Below are 12,307 nucleotides of genomic sequence, written 5' to 3'. Positions count from 1 at the left end.
GGAAAAGAATACTCCATCATCTTATTCTATAATAAATTTAATTCCTTCAATAATCCAAAAAATTGATTCTCGACAATCATTAATATGCAAAATACTTAAAATTGATGCACCATTTGAAGCTCAAATACCATTATTTTTGGGCATTTCAGAAAACCGTCTCACCAAAACTGCATCAGATATATTTCAAGAAAAATTAGAAAAAATTGTAGAATCGAATCCACAATATTCATCAGCTATATTAAACATTAGTCTTTTTCTTTTTGAATCTCAGCCATCTTTGCGTTGGGCCCAACTCATCAGATTTATTTTCAATCACATCTTAACACAAGATTTTGTTAATTGTGTTTATCTTTTACGTTCCAAACGAAATTGCGGCAGCCAACTTTGTTCTCATATTTGTCGATCTATTAAAAGTAGCGACACTTTATACAAAAGTGATTTATTTCTTTTATTTATACTTTCTTCGATTAGTTTTGAATGTATTTCTAAAACATTAAAATATTTGTTGTTTCATGATAAATCACAACAAGTTACAATTCAAGATTATCCATTACATTTAATAAATTTTAATGAGCTCATTGATTGTTTTTGTTATATTTGTTCATCCAAAAAATCGATAAATTATATTGATGAAATTTCACGTTTAATATTCGAATCATTTAAATCGATAAAATCATCACAAATATTAACATTTGCACTTTATAACATTGATGAAAACAAAATACTTTTAACTGCAACATTAAAAGCAATTGAAATATGTTCGAAAGATGTTCCACAATTATTTATTACAAATTTTGATCCAATAAATGTCCTTTATACTGTTTCATGGCAAATAATTAATAAAATAATTCGGCCGATTTTATATGCATCTGTTTATTATCCTGAAGTTATTGATGATTTAATTTCTTATTTAAAAAAAATGTCAATTCGACCTTCGCGTGTTGAATTTTCAATAAATTCTTTTTGTTATTTACTTTCAAACATAGAATCAGAAGAAATCCAAAAAGTAATCATCGAAACAATTACTCCTTTAACGAAAGATCCTTATTTAAGGTCGAAAATTTTTCAAAATTTGTCGAAAATGAAATTTAAAAACGAACCGAAAAAAATGATTTTAAAAATAGTTTCGGAATATTGGAACTTGTTTATTAATAATGAGTTTAATGATTTGATTTTTGAAGATTCCAATGGTTGTATAATAGCTAATGAATTTCCTGGAAGTTTATTAGCGATTTTTTTAAGTCTTGGAAATTCTTTAGATAATTTAAATCATTTAATTGATTTAAATAGTTCGAATTTTAATGAAGAATTCCATTTTCCTATTCAACTTGCATTAAGAGCTGATTTATATTCACTTTTAATTAATTATAATGAAAATGCATTTAAAATTTTTTGTGAATATTTTTATGTTATTGATAAAACTTCCGAAAGAATCGAAATCGAAATCATCTCGAAATGGTGTAAATTAAAACTAAATTATAATTTTTTAATCAATTATATATTAAACAATAATGAGATTAATTATGTTTATTATTTTGTCGTCTTTAGACAATTACTTAATTCAAAAGAAGGAAATAATAATCAAATAATTCATAAATGTTTAGAGATATTTTATGAAACGAAAAATGAAAATGATGAACAATATGAACCATTTTGTAATATATTTCAACAATCATTTTTCGATGATTCATATATTCGTTTTCGTGAAGAATTAACAATTTTTATATCAAAGAATTTGACTCCAGGATTAATAAATGTTGATGAGTTTATCGAATCGATGAATAATGAAATAATAAATTATGATATAACTAATTTACATTGTAAAGCATATTTAACTATATTTGAAACAGGTTTAAATGTTTCAAATAAATCATCTGAATCACTTTTTTCGTTTTTGACCAATTTTTATTTTACTGATTTAAAAATGTTTTCTAAAATGATCGAAATTACATTAAAAAAATCAGTTGAAGAAGATGCATTTAATATTGCAAATATATTATTTACATCGACAACTTCAATTGATTCAGATGTTAAATTTAAAATGAAAGGTTCAAAACATATAATATTAATCCAATTATCGAAATGGCTTATTATGAAAATTAATGAAAAGAAAAAAATCAACGAAAACATTTTAAATTTATTATATTTACTTCTTTCATTAGAAAAAATTAGCATTTCGATTGTTCGTTCATTTTTCCATGTTATCGATTGTATATTACATATCTCAGTAAGACCTTTTAAAGGTTTTGATGAGTTCGAAGAAAAATGTAAAAATTGGTTAACAAATCATAAAAATGAAATCGGAGCTTCTGCATTTGGTAAATCAATGGCGAGATTACAAATGTTAGAAAAACGAAAAAATAAAACGGAAAGCGAACCAATAATATCGGATAAAAAACAAAAAGTTTTCTCGTTAAAATGGAGAGGATCATCGAAATGGATTAACGAGGCTTTGATTGATGAGCCAGGTAGTGATAATTATGAGGATTTATACGGGTTCATAAATGAAGATTATGATCTGGAAGAGGAAGAAGAAGACTCAATAGAAGAAATATCAGAAGAAAAATTTTTGGAAATACAAAAATATCTTTTCAAAAAGAAATAGATTTATAAATTGTATATTTTTTTTTCATTTGTTTCTATTTGCTTATAAGATTTTTTGAAAAATTGCAATGGCACAACGCCACGCATTGATATAAGATTTAATTAATTATTCAAGGGTACTCAACCAGAGAAGTACAGATATATCTAATACAATATACATGTCCTTTTCCATTATCAACAAAATGAGTTAATTCTGAGAGCATATAAAATTTGTCTAAAGAAATTGAATTTACAAGAAATAAACTGGTGAGGATCACATCAAAGGTATATTTTCCATTTTGTTACATGATTATTTCCATGATTTATAAAATATTCAAAAAGTTCAAATTTATAAGACCGTTAAAGCACGCAATTACCTCACATTATTCATGGAAAGTAGTTGTCGCTTAGAGATACCTCTTAATTCAATTACCAAAATATTACAAACATATTGTAAAGAAGATTTTTGTTTCTGTCTTGGGAGAAAAAAAGTTCATTGCAATAAAATTATTGCCGACATTATTTCACCAGAAGTTGCAGCGATTCATAATGAAAATCCTAAAATCAATAGCTTTGAAGTTGACTATGAAGATTCGTATGGAGACATGGAACTTATCAATCTTCAATAATAATTATGTTAATATTCCTTCACATAAAGTTAATGATATTATCGATCTTTGTTTAGCGCTGGGTAATGTTAGCCTTACCAGACAATTACGTAGTTTTATGAAGGGTTCTAAAGTTTCAACCAATAAATCATCTCAACCAAATACATGTCAAGAAACATCCCAACTAATTCCAGTATACATCAGAATGTTAGGTAAGAGTTTCACACAAATCGATATTTCACCCCAAGAAACTGTTCAAAGATTAAAAGAAAAGATATGTCAAACATTAGAAATATCAGTTTTAGAACAACGCCTTTATCTCGGCGGGAAAGCACTTCAAAATTCACTTCCGTTAAGTTATTATGAGATTAAATCTGGTAGTAATATTTATTTATTCCCAATCAAAAACAATTTAAATTACAAACCCTTTGAAACTGCGGTCGACGTGTACACTCCAGACAATAAAATTGTCAAAATAAATGTAATTTCTAATGATACAATAAAAATTTTCAAAGAGAAAATCTTTCTACAAGAAAAAATACCAATCGAAAAACAATTTCTCTTTTTCCAAGGATTCCCTGTGTATGACTTTCTCACACTTCGTGATTATCCATGTTATGAACAAAATTTAACATGTATTTTTTATTTATTATCAAATGCTAAAGGAGAATTACCGATTCAAATTTTCTCACTACAAAGTAAAGCCTTTGAAGTCAATGTACCATTGACGGGCACAATGTTAAACTTAAAAGAGAAGATATTCCAATTAAAAGGATATCCTATTAATGAACAAAAAATTAAATGGAATGAAAATGATTTCTCTTTAATTGGGGAAAATATTCATCCTAATATTAGACTATTTTTAATTTTGAAGAATGATCCATCGCCATTAGAATCAACGCAACCAAATTCATATGAAATAGAAATAAAGACTTTAACAGGTAAATGTATTAAAATGAATGTAACATCGGATGAAACAATTGAAGAAATAAAATATCGATTAACTTATTCGGAAGGAATACCACCATGTCAACAAAGGCTTATTTTTGGAGTATATTTAGATGATAAAAAGACACTTGAAGATTATAATATTGTTGCGAATTCGACTATATTTTTAGTAATCAGACTTTTAGGTGGTAAGCCAGTAATTTACATATATCCGAAAGAGAAAATGGACGTAAATGTGAAAGTTCATATCAAAGGTGACTTTACTTGTACATATCCAAAGTATAATACTGAAGCAGGTTGGAACGTGAACGTGAATGAAAATGGTATAATGACTAACAAAGATAATCCAAACTCCATCGAATATGATAGTTTGTTCTGGGAATGTTTGTTTGATAATAATGAGTTTAAGTTTGATGAAGGATTTATCGTGTCAAAAGATGACGCGGAAATGTTTTTGGAAGAAAAATTATATTATTTGGGACTGAGGGGTAAAGAGTTAATAAGTTTCATTCAGTTTTGGCTGCCGCAAATACAAAGAAGTGAATACACAATGGTTAAGTTCTTGAGCGAGGAATATGAAAACGTGGCACAACTCGAAGTGACGCCGAAGCCGGACTGCGTAATTAGAGTGTACATGATAATGAAAAACTTGCGGAATAATAATAAAGTCGAAGAATTACCGCTGCAGAACTTGGAGAAGTTGCACAAGGAACGAAATGGATATTCAGTTATCGAATGGGGCGGCACAATAGTGTACGATGTTTGAGTAAATAAACACTTTATAATGTTAATCAAAATAAGTAAATCAAAATGTATTTCTTGATGAGCAATTAAAACTACAACAAAGAAGGAAATGTTCCTTATCCACCTTTAAACGAGCAATGATTTGTTTCAGTATTTCCACATGTTATGTTCACCTGTTTATGTGCGTTTAGTACCCCTCATGAGCGAATGTTCAAACAGTGGAAAATGTTATACAATGAACAATGCATTTTTTGTTTTATAAAAGAACAACATTCATAAAGTGATGATATATTATATTGACTCTTTAATATCAAAAAATGATGAATGCTTAGCAAAAAATGAACATAGACACTGTATAAAATTTTAAATTACAAAATATTTATTCATTTATGCCCTTTTATTTTAATAATAAGATTATTCAAGTTAAAGTTTCAGAGATGTGAACGAACATTTTCGTCTGAATCGGAATCTGAGCTACTGTCATCATTCTGTCTTCTTACCATATTTGTAATTCTCCTTTCTGTGTTAGTTTGCTTTGTTTTAGGAATTGATTTTGGATCAGCACCAAGTCCTAACCTCGCAGGTCTTTGTTTGAATGAAACTTCCCAATCTCTGTCATCATCTGGTCTTTCTTCTACACCTTCAAAAAATTTGGCCATTAGAGCAGGAGGCATTTGATTTCTCGACATTCGACCAATAAATTTACGATAGGAGACCGTTAATGAAATAACGTACTTAAATGGAAGATTCATACCTTAGACGTGTATTGGGAGATGTTCTTGTTGAAGGATTAAAAGAAACTGCTCTTGAAGATCCAACAGATCCAATTGACTTTCTTGCTAAATGGCTTCTTCATCATCAAGATGCTGAAGATCAATGGAATTCATTTCGAGAAGAACAGAAACAATTAAGTATATCAAAGGCAGAATACATGGCTAACCTTGAAGCTGAGTATCAGGCAATAGAAGAAGAAAGAAGATTACGTGAAGAAGAAGAAAAGAAACGTATTGAAGAAGAAGAAAAAAGAAGAATAGAGGAAGAAAAGGCCAAAAAGAAGGCAGAAGAAGAAGAGGAAGAAGACAAGGATGAAAATACAGAAGAAAATGATACATCAGTGATCTATAGTGAATCACTCAGCGAAGCATATTAAACTTATTTGATTCTTTTTAAACATATTTTTTATTTATACAAAAATTTTAGAATTAAGTTTTGTAAAAAGATGTAAAAAGTCTCATTTTAAAAAAAACGGTTTTCATACAGAAACAATGAACGTTTATAATTCCAAACGTTTGTAATTTTTGCATGATTTCCGATTATCAACTTACCAAGAAGCCATTGCAAGAAGAGAAAGATGACGTTGCAAACGGAATCACAAATGCAATCAAATCAGCAAATTTTAAAGTATATGAAATTAAAAATATGGTAAATAGATTATATTCTCTTGATAATCGAATCAAAGCAAAAGAAACATGGCGCCGTTTCTCAGCAAATATATTACGAAATTTTACCATCGAATGCGCTTATAGGTTCGTATCATTAAGTCAATCATTTGTTTTAATTCGTCAATTATATCTAAAAAAAGCATTACAAAAATGGAAAAATAAATATAGATGGAAGAAGTTATTACTTTTGCTTAAAGAAAAGGAAAAAGAAAAAAGATTAAATGAAATAATCAATCCTTTAATTAAAAAAGTTCAACGAAAATCAAAACAACAAAAATGGAAATCACTTGCAAAAGGAATTATTGACAAAGAAAAAAGAAACCGAATTGCAGATTCTATTAGGGAGTATGATGATTTTACAAATCTCCAACATTTTTTCAACATATGGGTTAATAAATATACAAAGACCCAAAGCAAACGAAATATGCTTAAAAGTCGTTGGGTTTCGTTATATAATAAGCTATTGAAATCAAATCTTCATAATGAATTGAATCATGCATCATATAAATTTGATTTACAGAAACAATGGATTATTCTTTCAGCAAGTTACTCTCGTCAAACAATGATTCAACTAGCTCAAAAATTCCAAATTCAGCTTAAATGGAATGATGTTACAAATCGCTATCATCGAATAACAATTTTGCAAAATCTCGAAAATGCCAAATTCCGACTCGACACACAACAGAAATGGCAGAACATATCAAAGAGACTTCAAATGATCAATTACGTTAATCGTTTAAATGAATTACGAGATATTCAGGATACAATTACAAAGCTTCGGCATCTTTCATTTCTTCTTAATTTACGAGAAACAAAAGATAAACTGAAACAAGCAAAACAAGAATATTTACATGAGCAAGAAGAAAAGAATAACAAAATCATTTTACGTAAATATTATACTAAAATGGAAGAAATGTATGATTTCCAAAAGCAAGCAAAACATGTTTTGAAGAACGCTTTTGTTTCTGCATTTAATTGTTATTATGACATTGTTCGAAACAGAGCTGCAATAACAATTCAAAGGTTCTTTTTAAAAGTTTATGAAAAGAAACAAAAAGAAAAGAATTTACTTCAGCAAATATTTACAGTTTGGAAATATTTACCTCATAAAATCGCAGTTAGATCCGTCAGATATCCTAAAATGATGACTGTTATAAATATTAATATTAATTTATCTCTTGAAACTCATTCATTAATGAATTTGAATCCTTCTTTTGGATTATCGAAACTTTATCCAATGTTTTGTTTAAGGAAAAAACTGAAAGAACAAATGTTACAAAGAGTATCAAAGAAAACATTTAAGAACTTCAAATTATTAACTGAAATCGAACCAAATAAAATTAATATTAACCAAGATAAGCAAAATATTGATAATTTGCTAAAATCTAAACAAGAATCATTTATCAATAAGAAATTATCGAAATCGATTTTCAAATTAGAAGAACCTTACAATATAATAAATACAAACAATTTAGATCCATTACTTAACCATAAAAGAAAAGAAAAAGGCGATTCAAATGAAACACTTATTTCAAAAGTTTCGAATAATGTTAAGAATAAATTCGAACTAATTACAGATACATTCTCTGATAAAAAGAAAGAAATTAATGCATTGATTCCTAAAACACAGAAATATTCTATTTCAAATATAGATCAATATAATGAAGCATTTGATTTATCCAATATCGAATTTAGTTATGATTTCATTCAATCTCAAATCCAAATTAATTCATTGCTTAACACAACAAAAGATATACATAATATAAACTTAGAAAACAATTATGAAAATCTTATAAAATTTGATAAACTAAACATAAATAATATTCCATTACATATTAACATCAATTCATTAAAGCATTACATAAATATCGAAGAAAGAGAAGAAGAAATAGATGATGCTTTATTAAAAGAAGCTGTTTCTACTTTCGATTTAGATGATCCAATTAAAGAATTCGAAAAAATTTATAGACAGCCATTTAATAATATTGAAAGAATTGAGAAACCTAAAATTTTAGTATATGATAGAACAATTCTTGAAGATGCAGCGAATGAAATAGATCTTGATATTGTCATGAAATCTCTTCCAATGACACAACCAAATCAACTTAAATGTTTCACACCAATAGATGTTAATGTTCCTGAAAATCTTGAAATAAATGAAAAAGAAATAGAAGACCAAATAAATGAAGTGTTCAAAGAAATTACTTTTAATATTGATACACTCAATGAATATAAACCTACAAAGCAACATGAAAATGAAATAAATTATAATGAAATAAAATATACATATAAATTTAAACCAATTGAAGTTAAATTTAATATGACTCCACTACAAATTTGTAATTCAAAAGATTTAAATCAAACTCAAGAAATTGAAGCATTAAAGCCACATGAAACGAAGTTAAATCTTAGTTTTGTTCAGCCAATTTATGAAAATGTATTTAATAATGTTAATTTCGATCGTAAAAAGTTAACAGAAAATGACTTAAATGATCCTAAACAAATTTCATCAATTGAAAAAATTATTTCAAGTAATTCTCCATTAATTAATTTAGTTCATAATAATGCAAAATTGCTTCCACATATTTTGTTATCACATGCTCCAATAACTGAAGAAAATGATGATTTAAGGAATACTTATACTCTTTCAATAAAAATGGAGGATATACCTTTACAATCAATAGAACCCATTGAATCTATTGCACAATCATTATATGAACCAATTACAGAAATTAATATTGAATATAGTCCACATATTTCTATTCCAAATCTGTTTACAACAGAGAACATTACAAAAATTAAAGAATTTGTTCCTGTATCTATTAAAAAAGAAGAAGTAATAAAACAATTTGATCTCCAATTGAAACCATTTGATTTCAAAATTAAACTTGATATCGATCGATTCCAAGTTACTAAAATCGATTCAACAGATTCGAAATCAATTAATAAAAAATCAGAAAACATTTCAAAGCAAATTAATTATACAAATCCAAATATTTGGAGACCAAAACAATCAATTGATTCATTAACTAATATCGAACCAATCAAAATATTTACAAAGCAAAACAATGAAACTGAACCTACAAATAAAATTGATTTCGATTATGAAAAAGAACTTTTTACAAATCCATTTATTTATCTTTTAAATTTCCAATTATATTCATCTGATAAAAAGAAAGCCGATAACACTAAGCCAAAGAAAGGTAAATTTAATTATGATTTTGCAAATGATATAATTCAAAATCAAGCACTCTCTTTATATAATGCAAAACAATTATTTACATCTAAACCATCAGATATAAATAATTTAGCATTTTCTAATCTCTTATTCAACTTTAATGATATGGAACTTATGTCAATTAAACCATTATATGAATATCAAACAATTCCATTCGCTGAACAAAAATCACTTGAAGAAACGCTCATAAATATGTTAATGGATAATATTCATTTGGTATATGATCCAAATATTACTCAAATGAAATCTCTTTATTTCTATAATATTAGTAATCAGTTTTCACATCCCAAACAACTTGATTTAGATAATATTCACACATTTAATTTCTTGATTGATTTCAACAATGTAAAAGATTTTACTCCAATTAAGTCTTTACTTGAATATCAACGAAACCCATTGAACAAATCAGATTCACCAACTCAAGAAATGCTTCTCGAAATGTTGAAGAATAACATTCAATTTTCTTATGATCCAAACATTACTAAAATGAAATCATTTTCATTTTATAATGTTAAACAACAGATACCAATTCCTAAGCAAATAGATTCAAGTAATATTCCAATTTACAATTTCATATATAACTTTCATGATATTAAAGAAGCTATGTCTATTAAATCATTATCAGAATATCAATCAATTCCACCAATAAAATTGGAGTCATCATTAGAAGAAATTCTTGTTAAAAGAATAATGAATAGAATTCATTTGCTTTATGATATTAATCTTAATATGAAACCAATGTCATTTTATAATACTAAGGAACAAATCTCAATTCCTAAACAAATGTATAATTTCATGTATGACTTCCATGATATCGAAGAATTATTTTCAATTAAATCTTTAATGAATTATCAAACAGTTCTTCCATTAAAATCAGATTCATCATTAGAAGACATATTAATTGAAAAAATAATGGATACAATTCATTTACATCATGATATAAATCCTAACATAAAGCCAATTTCATTTTATAATGCTAAACAACAAGTCTCCATTCCTAAGCAATTAGATTTAAGTAATATTCCAATATATGATTTCATATATGATTTTCATGATATTAAAGAATTAATGTCAATCAAATCTTTAATGAATTATCAAACAGTTCTTCCATTAAAATCAAATTCATCATCAGAAGAGATACTAATTAAAAAGATAATGGATACAGTTCATTTACTTTATGATATAAATCCTAACATAAAACCAATTTCATTTTATAATGCTAAACAACAAGTCAACACTCCGAAACAATTGGATTTAGGTAATATTCCAATATATAATTTCATATATGATTTTCATGATATTGAAGAATTTATAAAAATTAAATCATTGTTAGAATACCAAGTAATTCCACCATTAAAATTAGATGCATCAACTGAAGAGATGTTGATGAAAATGATAAGAGATAAAATTCATTTACTTTATGATATAAATCTTCAAATGAAATCAGTTCAAATTACTCCGAAGGAACAACTTGAGAAACAGGTTCAATTTGACTTTACAGATGAATTTAATGAAATTTTTGATGAAACAAATGAAGTAATTTCACGTGCTATTGAAGAATATGAAATTAATAAAAAGATATCATCAATTGATATTACAGAAGAGATTACTGATGTACTTGATGAAACAAACAAAATGTTATCAGAATTACCTATTTTTAACGATAAACAATCAATTATATCTGATGAAGAATTTTCATTTGATGAAAATGAAAATAATCTTTTAAGAAATATTTGTTCTGAAGTTATTTCTGAAGCATTTACAAAGAATATTTCAGATATCAATTATAAGCATTATAAGTTAATTAAAGATGATCAAAAAGAAATTGATAGTGAAGAACTTTCATTAATTCTTAATGATAAAATTAATGATATCATAAATAATTCTCTTTCATCAATAATTGACAACAATATTAAATCAATTAAACTCAGTGTTCTTCAAACAGATGAATTAAGCAAAGATAAGAAATATAATATGAAAGATGAAATTCAACAATTTATTATAGAAAATATAACGAATGCATTTATAGAAAACATTAAAGGTATTAATTATCATAATGTTAAAACTAAAACAAAATCTTCAGTACAAACTGATGATAAAAAAGAAGTTTATATTATTCCAAATAAAGAAATTGAGCAATTAATTTCTTCGTTAGTACAAAGTAGTATAAAATCAATTGGATTGCAGAAATTTGATATATTAATCAATCCAATTCAAGATAAAACGCAACCAAAGAAAGAAGTTAAAGAAGAAAAAGAAACAGAATATAAACTTCCAAATTCAATTAGAGAAGAAATCGATCAAATTATACATGGAAATATTTCAAATGCATTTGTGTTAAACTTTTTAGATATCAAATATCAAAACGTAATGGAAACAAAATCAATTAAATCAAAGGAAACTAAAATAGAACAAAAAGAAGATATTCAATATGAAATTCCACATGAAGAAGAACGAATTTTAACTGAAATTATTCAAAGTAACTTAAAATCAATTGGATTTGATAATGTTGATATTGTTCTTAAACCAATTATTAAAACTCAAGATCAAGGAAAAGGAAAAGAAGAAAACATTTCACAATATGAATATCAACTTCCAACATCAATTACAGAAATAATTACACAAAATATTCAACAAAACATTGTCAATTCATTTATTTCAAATCTCACGAATCTTCAATATCATTCTAATTATAACAAATCTGAACCAAAGCAAAATGTAACAGAAAACAACGAATATGAATA

The 12,307-nt window shown here is 26.3% G+C and overlaps 2 protein-coding genes across 2 annotated transcripts; both read left to right on the top strand.

Annotated features, from left to right (window-relative positions):
* Positions 1-3,180: 3,180 nt before the first annotated feature.
* Positions 3,181-4,905, top strand: GO595_003686 (Ubiquitin family protein; the record flags this gene model as incomplete). The annotated part of the gene is made up of 1 exon (XM_067916734.1): positions 3,181-4,905. The coding sequence occupies one exon, from the start codon at positions 3,181-3,183 to the stop codon at positions 4,903-4,905; it is 1,725 nt and encodes a 574-aa protein (XP_067775973.1).
* A 717-nt stretch (positions 4,906-5,622) lies between these two features.
* On the top strand, positions 5,623-6,033 carry GO595_003685 (DPY30 domain-containing protein 1; the record flags this gene model as incomplete). Its single annotated transcript, XM_067916732.1, has 1 exon — positions 5,623-6,033. One exon carries the CDS (start codon positions 5,623-5,625, stop codon positions 6,031-6,033), a length of 411 nt encoding a protein of 136 aa, XP_067775972.1.
* Between the last annotated feature and the right edge of the window lie 6,274 nt (positions 6,034-12,307).

The sequence above is a fragment of the Histomonas meleagridis genome (genome assembly GCF_020186115.1).
Source record: "Histomonas meleagridis strain 2922-C6/04-10x chromosome Unknown contig_23, whole genome shotgun sequence".
Classification (NCBI taxonomy): Eukaryota; Parabasalia; order Tritrichomonadida; family Dientamoebidae; genus Histomonas; species Histomonas meleagridis.
This window is presented reverse-complemented; position numbering and strand designations above follow the sequence as displayed.